Here is a 17,643-nt window from a genome sequence, read left to right on the forward strand (position 1 = left end):
ATCTGCGTTCGCAGAATCTGTCTCAGGTGGAGGAACAAACCCCCCATGAACAGGTCAGCAAACGTTTGTGGTCAAATGATGATTCACCAAAACCAGAGGCGAAAAATTCCTGCACGGTTAAATCTAAGGCATCATCAGGTGTAGCTGACGTGCAAAAACCCTCAAATGGGAAGATTGTCGCGGGTATCAAGGTGAGGATCTTGCACCTTGACTATCCGACTACTTCATTAACGATGAAACAGAGCATATACTTTGTACCTGCCCCGCTGGGGACCAAATTAGGTTTTAAGAGTTCGGCAGAGCCGTACTCTTGCCATCTGACCTGAAATACCACTCACCATATAAACTAATCGGCTCGTTGAGAAGCTGGGTTTATTTGGTCGAGTGTGAATAGGTGTGAGCCACAATAAACTCTTGCGGGTTGCGATGGTGGGTCAAATAGACCCACTTACTTTGGACTTAACCTAACATAACCTATACTCACACTAGCATTCGAGTTGACATTATTTTTTGATGTAAGATAGCAAAGATTCCAGAATTTCTTTCAAATCAGCAACAAGAAAACAAATACTACTCGTTTAAAGTCTGATTTTTGAAATCAGTGAAAGCACCGTTGTGATGTTGCCAGATATCAAAAAAAAAATACAGTAAACATATATATTCAGTCACTATCTGGGTAGGCTAGGATAAAACATATAACGGGTCTGGATCACGAATGCTTTGTTATTGAGCTCTGGTTTCGAAATATGATCAATTTGTACGAACCTGCCTTGAGTTACTTAAGTCAATCAATTTCAAGCTTGAATGATTTATTGATTTCAACAATAACAAATTAATAGATCATCTATACTATTCATATTTATTTTATATCGCAAAGCAGCGCAACACCTCGGAGAGTCCAATGCCTGGGGTTGTGATCCGTTTCGAAATCAATCGACCCGACGTACTTCTGGTCAGTCCTTTGTGGCTTCCGATATATCGGACACTCGTATAGTTTAGGGTCCTTTCCAGCAGTCGTGTTGATCGCGTAGATGTAGATCACAGGCATTTGTTCGTATAGGACCTTGGGTTTACTCTCGACCAACTTTCCCGAGCGTCTGTCCAAGCCAGCGCCCTCTAGGAAGAGACCGTGAACGTAGACTCCTTCTGCTGGGCCTTCCTTCAGATCTTCCTTGTTGTACCTGGTTATGAGGTTCTGCAAAACGACGGAATCCAAGGCCCAGCCTTTGTGGGCTCGGGTGACATCCTAGAAATATCAATAGAAGATCATTGAAAATTCGAAATCCAGTAGGGAAGTTAAATTCGATTGGAAATAGATTCACATCATACTCGTAAGTGTGGACTGATTGTTGGTTTTGTGAGAAGTATTTGATATGGATGATCATGATGTATTACTTGAGAAACTGAATCAAATTGGTATCAGATGTAGTGCTTACGATTGGTTTGAGAATTATTCAACAGGACGGAAGCAATTCATATGTATGGGAGAATCTGACACTGCACTGAGGAATATTCCTTGTGGAGTGCCTCAGGGATCTATTTTGTGGCCTACTATTTTTCTTAATAGTTCAGTAGTTTAATACATGAACTAAATTTGCAGACAACATCACAATTGTTCATTTAGTAATAATATTGTTTATTATGCATAAAAATACATTTATACATAAAAGGAAAAGGGTTAGCCAAAAGCCATCTTCCACTCTTCCAAAAAATTATACAGTGAGTGTAAGAAAATGATTATAGAAATACTTATTTACAATCATAACAATGATAGAGAAGTGAAAACAATAATAGATCATATAGTTGCTAATAACTCCTAATGTTCTTAACATTATTTTGGTCAATTTAACAATTTCATTGAACTGCCATACATTGAATTCTGAAATTTTTAAATTAGTACCGAGCAGTAAGCATTTGTAATTTTATTTCTTTATTAAATTGATGAATATTATGGTTTAAAGGGGGAAAATTTCATTCAGACAAGAAGGGACTATATAAGAAAAACATTCTTGAAATTTGGAAGTACGGTGCCTAGGTATGGTGAATGAGTCTATTCTCAAATTGACCATATGTTTGTCAGAATGTCTGCTCAATAATCTATTTAAATAACTAGGTGTTTTAGTTTGAAGCAATTTAAACAAAAATGTTCTTATCAAATACTGGACTCCATACCTCACATTCAGCTCCTTCATTTTTAACAAAAATAAACAGCATACGAATCGCATGCAAGCATTTTGTATACGCTGTAACTTCTGCTTGTTATATTGCGGCAAATAATTGTTATACACCGAACAACAATACTCGATATGGGGGTAAAAAAGATGTTCAAATAACCCAGTCAATGTCTGCGTTGTCGACAGTGAGCCTAAAGTTACACTGAGTTTCTACTATTTGTCTTTGAGACCCTATGCATAAAGCCAAAGTTTCATTTGGATTGATTTTCAGTCCATGATTCTTCGAGTATAGGACTGTTTTGTGCAAATCTGTGTTTATATTGGCCACGCAACTTTCTCTATCGGTGTTATGAGAAGACAAATATCATCTGTGTATAGATGTACTTGACAATGTGATAAGAAAGTGGGGTAATCAAAAATATACCCTGAAAACATCAAGGGTCCTAAAATACTTTCCTGCGGTACACCTGAGATTGTTTCTTTTAGGGATGACCATGAGTAATCATCCAGTTTGACCCCTCTGTGATCGACCTGTGAGATAGCTGGTCATCCATTTGATAAAAATGTCATCGAATCCTATGAAATTGAGCTAGCTGATGAGTTAATCGAAATTAACTGAATCGAAAGCTTTACTTTGATCAAGCAGTACTGAAATGGTGACTTTAAATCTCGCAAGATCGTCGATTACTTTCAAGAGGGCAGTCTGTGTTCCGTGTTTTTTGCGGAACTCTAAGAACACAAAAACATTTAAAAATAAAACAAGACCCCCAATATCATGATGTCGTAGTTGGATATTCATAAATCAGCACTGAATTCTCAAAAATCCAGTCACGTGTATATATCTAAAAAGACCATACCTGATGATATGACTCCTGGTGTTCACAATCTTGAATGTGGCCATGCCTAAAAGTTTATATTGGTAGAACAACTAAGAATTTTGAAACCAGAATCTCCGAACACAAAAGAAGTTTTGGATTGAAGGAAAGCAGTTCAACCTCAGCATTACATTTATTAAAAAACAAACACGACGTACTCCATACAGAAAATAAAGAACAAAAAATCAACTTGCTGAAAATCAATGAACATAAACAATCAAATTTTCTATTGAATGACCAACAGAAAACTAACCTCTCATCACTATCACATTTATTTTCATGAAAAATTCATTACAATCAGACGAATCATTAGTAACAATAATATTTCAAGCGGAAAGTTACGCTATTAATATGTGTGCGGAGAGAATGGATAAATCCATCCTCATACACAAGTCAATAAAAACATTCTTGGACAGTCAAGCGGCGTTGAAAGCTCTTGGCTCCTACCGAGCAACGTCTAAATTGGTATCAAATTGCCAAAAACCACTCTCCTCGATAGGACTTAATAGATTGTCTCTGGTCTGGATTCCTCGCCATATTGGCCTGGGAGGCAATGCTGCTGACTTCCTTGCAAAGAATGGTGCTGCAAGCAGCTTTATCAGACCAGAACCTGTCATTGGCATCGCTTTAGGCTTTGCCAAACAAACATTGAACACCTGGATGGCAAGAAGATTCATGGAGTTCTGGCAGAATCTTCCAGGATTGGCTCACTTCAAGGCGTTTATCCACCCTTCGAAGCTTGATACCAAACAGTTGTTGGACTACAGTAGGCATGAACTACGATGTCTGGTCACTGTCATTTGAATTATCGTATGCAGAGACTCGTACTGTCGGAAGACAGTGTGTGTCGCCTCTGTTCGGAAAATGTTGAAACAGCAGAGCATATACTTTGTGCCTGCCCCGGGACCGAATAAGGTTTTTAGAGTTTGGCAGAGTTCTGACCTGAAAGACCACTTACTACACAAACTAATCAGCTTCGTTAAGAAGCTGAGTTTATTTGGTCGAGTGTGAATAGGTGTGAGCCATAATAAACCCTTGCGGATTGCGGTGAAGAATGGAATAGACCCACTCAATTCAGACCTAACCTAACCTAACTTAGGAGGAGGAGGATTTGTAGTCATTATATTTGTGATGCAATGGAGTGGAGTTACTAAAAGACCATTATTGAATCAGATGCCAATTCATCATTATTATAACCAATTCACGGTTTTGTCAATCTCTATAAGGACGATACATCGGTCTATTGTTGTATATAGAAAATTACTGAAAGTATAACTGATTGTGGTAGATCAGGAAAAGTCATCTTCATTGCCCATTGCAATCTCTATTTCCTAAACCAAATTCTTCATGTGAATATCCTCTATACCTATATCAAATTTTTTCTTTCATTCGTGGCTGCAAATATTCAAGGGTCCATTCAAATTTGCAAATGACATATAGTAGTGACATATTTGAACCATATAAGAACAACACTGACAAAAACTCTCAATTTCACTCATGGACTCAAACTTTATAATGGAATTTCTGAATCTCAATAAACACACTACTAGTCAAATGTAAATTCGAGAAAACTTACTTTCAAACACAAACTAAAGAGAAACCGTCTCAAAACAAATCACTTCCATATGAACATTGAATATAACAAAAGAAAAAAATACTTTCCAAACAACTACTTCGCTATGAACATTGAATTATATAGACCCAGAAGATATGGGTATCAACTAGTTATCAAGTCTAGATTGTGCGTGGTTCAATATTTTCCTAGCGACACCTCAGAAGGTTATATATGATTCATACAAATTTACTTCAGCTCACCTGTCTCATTGCCGTTAAAAACCCTTGTGGGTTGAAAAATCCAGTCATCCAGAAAACATTTGGTTTTCCATTCTGGCACCACGTTCGAAATTGTGCATCCCTTTCCAAAAGTTCCGTATACCAAAATCCCAACGTTGCTGATTCCCAAGATATCTAAAAAAAACAATATTCCTAGGCATGGAGATATGTCCGATGAGAATTATGAAGGAAATATACCTTTTGCCACCTGTCTGGTATTCTGGCATCGTACATAGAATCAAGAGCAGTTCTCAAAGTTTGGCTCATCACAATAGTTCCATCAATAGCTAACTTCAGGTCGGTCAAAGTAGTTTTCACCTAGAACAAGTAATTCAAAGATGAACAAGAGTGTTATGACTGTTTTCTGTATAATATAGAACGCAAAAAAGTTGTTGAAGATTGCTCGCGTTTAGCCTATTCTCAAAAAGGGCAAGAAAATCTTCCAACCAAATATTTGGAAGGCTTCAACATCTTGAGCGATCATCAATATGGCTTTTGAAAACAAAGAGCAACAGGCAACCCTCTATCCTATATCACGCATATTTGGAATAACAAGGAAATCGAAAAACAAGGAAAATCAAGAGCTGTTGCTTTTGATATTCATAAAGTCTTTGGCCGTGTGTGGCATGAGGGTTTGCTGGCCAAACTAGGCTTGTCGAGTCATTTTTGTATATGGCTCTGCCGCTTCCTGAAAAAACGTTCCCTGCAAGTGGCCGTTGATGGATATCCCTCGAATACTTTTACAATCAACGCTGATGTTATTCCCCAGGGATCCATATTGTCTCCAACTCTTTTTTATTGTATATCAACGACGTATTTCTTTGCTGACGACAGCTCACTTGTCTTGTCAGCTCATTTGGATTCCTGGACGTTGGCTACAGAGGAACATCTTCACCGGCAGCAGGAGGTTGCATATCTTAATGATGATCTAGAAGTAATTTGGGGGTGAAAGTAACTTCAATTCAATGCCACAAAAACCCAGGCATCGGTTTCCTCCAAGAAGATAAACCTCTCCGACCCGGATATAATAATGTCAGGTCAGACAATTCCGCTTTATGCTTCAATAAGTTATTTGGGTTGAAATGGACACCAATATGTCTTGGCACAATCATGTCTATGGAATTGCGAAGGCTGCTTCTCAAAAGCTTGAAACTCTACACCCCTCAGCAACTCTTGATGCTTTATGAAGCTCAGATCAGATTTTCTTTGAAGTATTGTTCTCATGTATGGAGCTCTGCCCCAAAACATACCCTAAAGTTGCTGGATTTCATCCAGAAAAAAGCCATCCGCCGGTTTGAAGCAACCTTGCTAGCCTGGAACATCGAAGAAAGGTTGGAGATTTATCTCTCTTCTATAGATACTTTCACGGAAAGGGTTCAAATGACTTGGCACATTTGATTCCTCCAATAGAGCTACACATCAGAAGTACGCGACGGACTGTGGCTGTTCATCGTTTTGAGATTGAACCCAGTATACCTCTAACTCCACTTGTTTAAGAACTCTTCCATCTGAAAAACTGCGTTTATGTGAAATGAATTTCCTGAGAACGTTTTGCCAAATAGATTCAGTGTCCGACGATTCAAATCCAATGTGAATCGCTACTGTCGCACATGCACCGCTCTGAGAGCGTCATAAGGATTTTCCTGTAGTGCTTGTGTTTTGTCCTTGAGAAAATGCTTTCAGAACAGAAGATTCCAAGCTAGAATACGTTGATAGATCAGAAGTTCTTCTTAATCTCTCCAAAATTCAAGAAGGGGATGTTGGTGTCATAATTTCAAAAAATTCTTATTCAATTTTATGAAATAGCAATGACATCAGTTTCAAAAATAACGTGCCATCATTCAGCCTGAATAATCGCAATCGAAAGACCTCTATTCAATTTTCAATATCTTCATAAACAAGTCAACACGATAATTAGAATCAGTATTAGTATTAGTATCAGGATTAGTATCATTAAGCATAAGCTCAGCACACTGAAATACTGAACATAATGGACAAAAGAGTTATTGTTATTGCTCATCATATAGGTAGCATAGACCAAAGTGTAGAAAATACTACCGGGAAAGTCATGCTGCATTTTCTCTCCAACCTCAACCCATCTGACTGGGATAAGCAAAATATTGTATGTTGTTGGATTCGGATTTGACCCCGTCAACTCACAGTTATTTCAACTCAAACTTCAGCCCACCTGACTTGAGATACATTCAAGATGAACGTTGTAGGTCTCGGACTGAACCTGTTCCACTCACATATATTTAGTATTTTACTCTATAGGTCTTGGAATGAACCTATTCCACTCACAGACATTTTACTTTCAACTTCAGCCCACCTAATTTGAGGAACGCTAAAGATAAACGTTGTAGGTCTCGGACTGGACCTGTTCTACTCACATATATTTAGTATTTTACTTTAGCCCACCTGACCCTAGATAGATAGATGAACGTTATAGGTCTTGGAATGAATCTGTTCCTCTCACAGACATTTTACTCCCAACTTCAGCCCACCTAATTTGAGGAACGATAAAGATAAACGTTGTAGGTCTCGGACTGGACCTGTTCTACTTACATATATTCAGTATTTCACTTCAGCCCACCTGACCGTAGATAGATAGATGAACGTTATAGGTCTTGAAATGAATAAATGAATCTGTTTCACTCACAGACATTTTACCTCTAACTTTAGCCCACCTAATTTGAGGAACGCTAAAGGTAAACGCTGCAGGTCTCGGACTGGATCTGTTGCACTCACATATATTTTGTCTTTTACTCTAGCCCACCTGACTCTAGATAGATAGATGAACGTTATAGGTATTGGAATGAACCTGTTCCTCTCACAGACATTTTACTTCCAACTTCAGCCCACCTAATTTGAGGAACGATAAAGATAAACGTTGTAGGTCTCGGACTGGACCTGTTCTACTCACATATATTTAGTATTTTACTTTAGTCCACCTGACCCTAGATAGATAGATGAACGTTATAGGTCTTGAAATGAATCTGTTCCACCCACAGACATTTTACCTCTAACTTTAGCCCACCTAATTTGAGGAACGCTAAAGATAAACGTTGTAGGTATTGGTCGGAGCCTGTTCCACTCACAGACATTGTGTCTCTGATTTCAGCCCATCTGATTTAATAAAGATCTGTTTAAAATCTATTTTCTGTCAACCAGTTGTCGCCCCCCCCCCCCTACGACAACTCTCAGAAGTCTAAATTTGTGCAAGATAAGGACTAACGACATCTTACTTTTCAACGTGTGATTCCTAACAGAGGTTGGACGATAGCTAGTGAAAGTCGATCGTCCTGCCTGCGGCTTGAACCACAGACTCACACAGCGATCGATTGAGTGAGTGGAGCAAAGCACCCACGTCAATCCGATCGACTACCATACTGTGAAAAATCGTGGAAATAGATCCCACCTGTTTATCGTTTCCAAAGCAAGAAGTTGAGAACAGAAATATTAACCTAAACTAATTTATCACACATCCTATTGTACAATATGTGAAGATACAAAAGGATATGATCAACATGCTCCTCATCACAGTACTATACCTCTTTAAGCACTTTCTGAATCCGATCAACTTCTTGTCTCAAAAAAATGTTCATAGGTAATAGTGCCCCCATGCGTTGAAGAGCTTCTTTGACTTCGAAACTGTTGTACTGCTGTGGTAGTTTCTCGAGCATATCTTCTGCTAGACAGTACACCACAGTTTCTCTTGTTTCTCCTCCTCCTCCTCCCCCTTCTTTCGGCTGAACACTGAGGATTGTGTCAAGAATACCTGATGGAAAATTGCGATGTCATAATAGTGCACGAGGGTGGTATGAAAAGTTTCCGACCTCAACATATAGATGACAGCAATTGTAAATAAGAGCTAGGGAATATCGTTGTTCGTCCCCGTGGGTTGGGCTACCTATCGAGCGCGTTCCCAGGTGGCGGATAGGAAAACGGCCAGGGGACTGGAGGCCCTGTCCGGGAAGCCAATGTGGTCTTATGGACGGGGTCGCCGGACTCCTGGTCAGTGGCAGAAATCAGTAGGGTGAGGGGAACTAAAACCCCCCAAAAGCCTTTGCAAACCATGCCACTGAGAACCAGCCTACCAAAGCCCTGAATAGCCGCGCAGCGACAGTAATATGGCGGCACCTTCCAAAACCTTCGCGGAGGCCACCGTGAGACACCTCAAGGTTGCTAAAGAGAGTGTGTGTTCGGCGAGTTTTGGCCTGCACCTGCCAATATACAGGATATGTCTCCTACTGACCTGTCCATCTTCCTGGAAAGGACAGGATGGACGATGACCTAGGAGGACTCCTCGGGAACAGAAAGTTACTCTGCAAAGTTTTAGCCATTTTGGACACGCAGTACTATGTAATAGTCGTTCAAGTGGGTTAAATTGAGTGTTTTTATGAAAATAGACAAAATCGAATATCGAGCTGTCATTAATATTTGTTTTCGAAAGGCAAGAAGCCTACGCAAATCAAATATGAGTTGGATTTTGTGTATAGGGACTACTGTCATTTACCACAGTGAAATTTTGGGCAGCTGCATTTGAACGTGGCCATAAGAGCTTAGAAGACGATGAATGTTCAGGACGTTCAAAAACTGCAACTACCGACAAAAACATCGCCAAAGTTCACCAAATGGTACTAGACGAGCGTCGAATTGGAGTGAAAAATATAGCAGAGGTTGTGAACATGTCAAATCAACAATCAATCATGAGAAAGCTCTCCACGTGTTGGATACCACGTTAGCGTACGTTAAATCAAAAAAGTAACGCTCTCTTTGCGCAGTTTGGGCGCAATGCATCTGAGTATTAAAGCCGATCAATCACCCCATCATAAGCCCGAAACAAAAATACAGTCCAAACATATGGCTGCAAAGGAGGAACCGGCTCCAAAAAAGTATAAACTGTTTTTTCGGCTGTATCTTTGTTAGATCGGAAACTTTTCATACCACCGTCGTATGAGTTTTGAAAAGAACTTTTCTATCAAATCAAATTATTATTTTGAACACTCTCATTCAGTATTGGAAAATTGCTAGAACTTCAAAAACCACACTGAAGTTTGTCGAACTCTTGTGTTTATAATATCATAAAATAATGATACAAAACTTTTAAAACAAGCGTACATCAAAGTGCTCTGAAAAGATCAAAATAAAATTTTAAATCACAATAACCACATTCATTTATGACTTTACAGAATTGAAATTACAATAAAAGCTTGTCGCGATAATTTCAATTTGTAATTGAAATTTTGTAATTAGGTAGGCACCTACCTACTAAACTTGTAAGCAATTCATAATGTTTGTAATTAAATAAAAGTGCCGTGAATGCTTAAAATGTGGAACTTCAACCTTGAATAACTTTTTTGCACACATTGGATTTATCGGATTTGAAATTTAAAATTTTATTAAAATTTCATCTGACTGAACATATAGAGATTTCTTCTAGGCATCGCGACAAGCTTTGATTATAATTTCAATTCTGTAAAGTCATAAATGAATGTGGTTAATGTGATTCAAAATTTTATTTTGATATTTTTAGGGCACCTTAATAAAAGCTTGTTTTAAAAGTTTTTTATCATTATTTCATTTTATATTTTTTAGTTTCAATCGATACTTATCGATCAATATAAAAGTCCATCTATAAAAGAAAGAGTCCTTCAAAAGAAAAACTTAAGGAACGGGGAAAACTATTATTAGGATGAACTATATTCTATAGAAGTAGGTAGGTACCTACTCCTCTGGCATACCTCATAGAAGAATCAGCTTGTTATATTTCTTAGTCTATTCATTTCATTGCTGGCGTCATTATTACATGGCCGAGTCCCAGTTGATTTCGAACAGTCTAATTCTTCTATAAGGAGGCCTTCTATTGATGTGACCCTACTTGAAGCCACGTACGCTTGGCCGGCAGCGAACAACTTTGAACCCAAGTATACAACAGCGTGGTCAACTGTACAACCCTGCATTTTGTGAACTGTACAAGCCCAGCATAAAACATTTGGCCACATTCTACGTTCAGCTGTACCATGGTTGAGTTTAGCTGGAAATTGCACAGATTTCGGTTGAATAACGTGGATCCCATCTTTGCTGAAGTCGATACGGAGTGATGGAATGTCCGTATCATACATTTGTGCTCTCCGGAAACAAGGCCATATAATTTCTATTATATGACCGATGACACCATTCACTAGACCCTTAGACACATCAACATTGTATCGCAACATCACCTTGGCCCCAACAAATATTTACAACTCCTTTGGCAACCCCCAGTATTGTTTATATCAGATGGTATAATATTATTCAAATCTATATTATCATTTTCACTAGTACAATCTATTAGACTATCTTGTGCAATAATTTTATTACAATGCAAATAAATATGGGTTCTCACTACCTACTGCACCATTTACTGTCTTATTTTCAGAGTCGGGAAGTAGGTATTTGAAGGTAGAAGATGGATTTAATTTTTTTTCTAGAAATATATTTTTTTATTGAAGCCAACCCTGGATGTGGCATCTATTTCATGGTGGACCTACCAACTGCCTATCATAAACGAATGCGTATACAAAATTTCGTGTCCCTGCTATTTACCGCTGAGAAGATCTCTCGTACGGAGCCGATCCTGGCAGCAGCATCAGGTCACGTTTATGATTATCATGCATTGTCATCGGTTCTGGCCCAGCATGCAAAATTTCAGGTCAATTGGATACCGGGAAGTGGGTCAAATTGAACTTGCAAGATTTGTTAACATACATACAAGTCAAGTTAAATAAAACCTTTTAATTGAATATCATCATGAATACGATAATATGGAGAAATATTAGTTGTACTTTGATGTTCTGATCCAATTTTGAATATTCAAAAAAATTTCATATTCCTAGCTGTTTGAATGAAAATCAAACTAATAACACCACATTTTTTTTCTAAATTCATATGGAATTCATTGGTAAAAACCACCGAGTATGCATGAGATGAAGAATGACTTACCCTTAGCTGTATTGATTTGGTAGGTGATATCAGCATTGGCGTGCAGTCCAAAAACTTCTGGGGTGTCGGTTGCAGGCAAACTACTGATATAATCAAGATATCCTTGTAAATTTCGAGTTTGCGGAACTTTGTACGCCTTGTAAAACTCAAAACCTGGCCTCAAAAGGACGTCACAAAACCATACCTTCAAAAATAATTGAAAGAGCATCATTCACTGGGTGATTTTGCCAATATTTGTGATATTAAAATATTCATAAGGAGATTTGTATGAGATTGTCAATATTGAACCAAAGTTAAGAAAAGCATGGTTCTTTTTTGAAAGTTTTCTGAAAGTTTACTCCAAAGTCACTATGGTTTTTAATGTTTCAGCACTCCAACTTTATGGAAAAGAAAAGTTTCAGCTTGAATTTGAAGACATTATTATGAATGTACAAATTTGACTTTGTCATGAATATATTAGATTAGATTTGATAGATTTATTGAAGCTCTCAATTTGAACAATTGAAGAAAACTAAATCTGAAATATAACATCATCAGGTCATTTTGAACACTTCATCCGTTGATTGTGTTGCCATTGATATTACTTTTGTTGATTGCCTCAATATTATGAGCGACAGCGAATTTTTTGTTTTTTCTTGAATAAATATGTTCAACATTCAATTTCTCAGTAGCGGATGAACCAAATTGAAAAAAAAATACTGGAGTAATAGAGGGATGAAATACTTCCCAAATGATGTATCACTCGACCACCTATGCCTTTGAAAAAATTGTGGGGGGTCAAGTTTTCGTTGGAACCTCTGTATATAGCATATATAGTATACAGTAAGCATTTCATTACCCTTGAAGGTACCTCGACGAGTGTACCTGTACCTCAGTTGTGTGATAAACTCTAATAAACTATAAACTTTTTTTAAGTCAATGAAGTACCTGAGTGAACGTGGTCAATAATCGTTTGTCAAAATCATCTGTCACCCTCCCACCATATTGAACTTCTCCCAACATGTAGCAAACAGTGGGCCACGATACTCCTTTCTTGGGGTCCATGTCGTCCAGATGGTTCTGAATGAATTGAACGCTAGCTGCAAGGTCGGCTTGATTGAATTCGTAAGGAACATTCCAACCTGTAATAGTAATTCTATCTATATTCATTTCTGTGATACTGAATATATGCATATTTTATTCTCGACATGAAATCTGGTTCTACTGTCCGAAATTTGGGAAAAGTGGCAAGCTATATATGATGTCATACTATCGAAAAACCTCGTGTGAACTATATTGAACATTGTAATATAATAATTTTTCAATTCAATCTTGAATTTTGTCATTGATAACACTACTTTACAGCCAATTTACGACTGTAATGCCAAAGGCAGTTCTTTGTTAATTTTGGCCCCTAAATGCGAAAATGACAGTAACGATTTCCTAACACGTGAGATTTTTTAGTCATGATTTTTTTCACAAAAATTTAATGAAAACGACATTCCAAATTTGCTTCATCCCTAAATTGGGAGCTACAAAATTTAGGAACCATAACCATAAGCTATCCTTGTTTTTACTATGCAGGATAAAATGTGTGTTTATGTAAATCCAAATGGTGTGATGGAAAGATTAGGATTTGCACATAACCCGAACGAATGACGTTTATTTACTGAAACAAGTTTAAAAGTCGTTCTCCTCCATAATGGTAACAAAATACCCTCTATTATCAAGTAAAAGAATGGCCTCCGAGAGATAAATATATTCCAGGTCAAGCTAACGTGAAGAATATACCTCTTGTTAATCTCAAAAACGTTTTGTTACCTCCATTACGCATTGAACATTAGACAAAGAAGGTGATGCGTTTATATATCTCAAACACGTTTTTGCAAAATTAAGTGATGCAAAGCTCAAAGAAGGTATATTTGTTAGACCACAAATTATAAAACTACTAAGTTATCAACAGTTTGATCAAACATCAAGTAGTGTTGAATTAGTTGCGTGGATTTCTTTGAAAAGAATTGTTTCGGAGTTTTTAGGGAACAAGAAAGTAAAAAATTACGAAACACTTGTAGAAGAACAACTTGAAAACTACTGCAGAATGGAATGTCGCATGTCTCCCAAAATCTATTTCTTGCACTCCCATTTGAATTTTTTCCCAGAAAATTTGGGTGCTGTCAGTGACGAACAAGGGGAAACATTCCACCAAGACATACTGACAATGGAGCAACGTCACCAAGGCAAATGGGATGCAGCAATAATAAGGGATTATTGTTGCTTCCTTATGAGTCTATAGTTTGGAAGAATTTTTGACTGATTTCTGGATGAATATGAATTGAATGTACTCTAGACGTGACGTGGAACATCTATATTCACGAATAAAGAGTGGAACTTTATGAATGTATAAGTTGTACTGATTTGCGAAGTAATTCTGTCATGATCCTCTACCGGAACCACCAAAAGATTCATGGGAACAAGACTGATGGAGTATGGAAGAGACTGAAGAGTCAGTAAAGGAATCAAAGGATTATGTTTGAAAACACGAAACTCACTGCCCCCAACCAGGGATTTGTTGTTTCTTGAAAAATTACAATTTTGAGTACTTGACTTTCATCCTGGCGACGCCCATGATTTTTTCTAGTAGTTTTTGTATGATGAAGGAGGGGTTTGAATCAGCAGAAGAACCATAAAACTCAATTCTCAATACTACTCAATACTCAATAATAAATTGCAGAAGACTGTAGAAGTAGGCATATGGCACAGTATTTGCCACTTATTTGTTTGCGTTAACGTATCATAGGTGAATGAAAAGTCTCGCAGACCATTACAATTGACAATGCTCGATCTTAGTGGAGGTAATTTTCTTCTCTCACCCAAAGGACCAAACTTTCGCCTTTCCTGAACGACGGTATGCAAGAATGCGACAGCATAGAGAAGCGGGGGCCACTGAGACTGCGCCGAATAATCCAGGAAATCCTGGGTGATGTTCTGGTAGGTTCTCTTCATGCTCGCTCTGATGCCTTGCGGGGGTTCGTTGGTGAATTTGATAGCCATCTGCAGCAGTCCGATGGGGAACTGCTCGTGCACTTCCGTCGTCAACCAAATTCTGAACGTTTCGTGGATCTTCACGGTGTCGACAATCATCACCATCAGCTCTGTGGCGAACGGGAGGGAGAGGTGAATGTTCTGGAGAAGGACCCAGCCTCCGTTTGACATTGAGTGTTCTATCATATCTCTAGCAACTATTTCCTGTCCCTGGCCCATTGACACTGCTTTGAGGGCTAAAACAAAAAAAATACACTCAGGTGTATTTTGAGGTGCATAACTTTTTGATTTCAAGCTCAATTTGGGTGCATTTTTATATATGGTAGAAAATTCATCAAAGATTGATCCAAATAAGACACATTTTTTAATAAGATTCGATTCATGTATATCATACAAGGAAAAACAAAGTTATTCTATAACACAGCCCACCAAAAAAAATTGTCTTGCTGCCGGAAAAAATCAACTGATTTTGGTTAATTCATCTATGCTGATTCCAAAAATACAAACTTTTTCCAAATACTCAAATATTCTTACATTTCTGTATATTCCACCACTATAATTGCAATTTGTTTATAAACGAACTTAACAAATTCTAAGACAAATGCATACTAATGACTTCTAATTGAAGTGTACTTATTGGAAATTCCCATAACATGAAATTAGCGTTAATTGCTTCTTACCTATTGAATAGTATTTTCTCTGAAATGGCCTTAATAAATTCCTATGAAGTCGACTGCATTCCATTGTAAAATTTAGTCTGAACTTGAGTTTTGTTGCAAGAGTTTATTTTTGACAACTGAAAACCATGGCTTCCACAAGCAGGCGTTGTTGTGTGAATAACCCGAACGTTGTGGCAAGTTCATTGCAAAGGAAAGTAGAAAACCAGTTTGTTATTCTATAAAAAGGGCATATCAAGCCTATTGATTGAGGTCGATAATTTGTATGAAGGGCCCTGTGATTTAGTAATTGTCTGAGCTAGAGAAGGTAGATTAGATTAGATTATCGGGGAGCTAGCCCTGATTCACTGCGACCTTTCCTGATCTACTGTGATGCATCTTGGTTGTTAGATCCCATTGTCAAGCTTGATCTCTTTGATGAGACTCCATAGCCTTGACACTGATCCCTTCATATAACTCTCAGCCTCTGGTTTTTCTTTCCCGCATCTTGCTATCGCTTCGCATTCACAAGGCACATGCAGTGCGGTTTCTTCCTCTTCTTGACATAACCTACATTGGGTTCCGCCTGTCAGACCCACGTTGCTCATATGTGTCCTTAGCCAGCTCTGTCCCGTTAGTAGACCAAGTATTACCCTTTAACAACCTTACGGTTGTGGTTTAGCAGGTCTTCCGTGAATCTGGGCGATGGTTTCTTTATGAACTCTTCCGCCTGCCTCATTCCAGGGAGCTCATGCCACCAATCTATCGATTTGGCAATGGCAATGGCAATGGTTTTATTTGTTTATTTCCGCTATAAAGTGTTGGATGGCCGCTACTTCTGCATGGAACACTGTTGCACTGTTGCACTCCTAGTATCAGATCTGCCTTCAGTTCATTATGCAATATCAAGTATTCTACACCGTGTGACTGGTTGATTGGGGTCTGCCTCTGCATTAGCCTGAAATCCGAGTAGGAAGGATCTCAAGTGCTGCAGTTAGGGTCGTCCTCATGGCTCCTGTGACACTTACGCACGCCGCCAGTAGCCTAGCCTTGTTCTAGTCCACCAAGTCACTACATCGTATGTTATCATGGGTCTCACCACCTTTGTATATAACCAGAGTGTCATTTTTGGGTTCAGCCCCCAGTTTACCCGCACATTCTTCTGTAGATGTTTCACGTGAGCCTGTGATAAGTATTTGACTCCCGTAGCGGAAGGGATCTCCACTTCATTGTCCGAGATGACATCTGAAAATTTCCCTTTTGTGACTATCACCAGATCGTCAGCATATTCCAGGCAATATATGCTTTCTTCACATAGCTTTCTGAGGAGGTCGTCTACTAGAGGAGGTAACAAACAATAGTAAGAAATTGATTTATGCTTATCTTTTTCGACCGTTTGCTACTAGGTTATGGATTTTTCGTTAATCTTTCTATAATTATTGTACAGAATGAAGAACAGGCAAGGAAAATGCATCATTTATTAATTCATAAATTTCAAATAAATTGTGATATGAAAATGAATTCACAGAAAATTCATAAGGAATGAATCATTTGTCAAAGTATCTTTCCGTTTACTATATTATTTGTGACTATAACTTTGAAATGTGTGAGCTATCCTTGAGAGATAGATATATGCTTTCGCAGACTATTTTATATTTTTATATATGAAACTTTCGGTGAAGAAGTTGCATTTCTGCCAATATCTGAAAGATCACATTTACGTACGTATATCTTTTGTTTTTGCCAAGGCAGATATTTGGGGAGAAGGATCGGATCCTATTGAGAGAATGCATATGAGAGGCGTCCTTGGTTCTGATTCACTCCAAGTGACTTCCAGGTCCAAAATGCATGGTTCTCCATATTCATTACCAAGAGAATCTGAAAAATATAATATCAACTGATTGTGTTATGACTTTCAGGAAAACGTTGAAGTTTCAACAACTATAACTAAAAAATTTCAAAATACATAATTTTAGTATAGACACAGCAAGTATAATTCGATGTTTCTCATATTCATTATGAAGCTTTTGTCCCTAGACATGGGCGGATGGTACAAAAACCAATATCAATACACATTTTGGCAAAAAAATATCATGCATC

The 17,643-nt window shown here is 38.0% G+C and overlaps 1 protein-coding gene across 1 annotated transcript in view; it reads right to left on the reverse strand.

The window, feature by feature from the left end:
• Positions 1-792: 792 nt before the first annotated feature.
• The window catches only part of Dhc1 (dynein axonemal heavy chain 1), a 138,517-nt gene continuing 121,666 nt past the window's right edge, over positions 793-17,643 (reverse strand). The window contains 8 exon segments of the mRNA XM_074172628.1: positions 793-1,246; positions 4,865-5,017; positions 5,081-5,200; positions 8,434-8,660; positions 11,867-12,050; positions 12,794-12,987; positions 14,716-15,123; positions 17,269-17,421. Coding sequence (XP_074028729.1) covers positions 860-1,246; positions 4,865-5,017; positions 5,081-5,200; positions 8,434-8,660; positions 11,867-12,050; positions 12,794-12,987; positions 14,716-15,123; positions 17,269-17,421 — 1,826 coding nt within the window. The 3' untranslated portion in view covers positions 793-859.

The sequence above is a fragment of the Leptinotarsa decemlineata genome, unplaced genomic scaffold, assembly GCF_025532065.1.
Source record: "Leptinotarsa decemlineata unplaced genomic scaffold, Ldec_3_MD MMD2_P_RNA_scaffold_12, whole genome shotgun sequence".
NCBI classification, from domain to species: domain Eukaryota; kingdom Metazoa; phylum Arthropoda; class Insecta; order Coleoptera; family Chrysomelidae; genus Leptinotarsa; species Leptinotarsa decemlineata.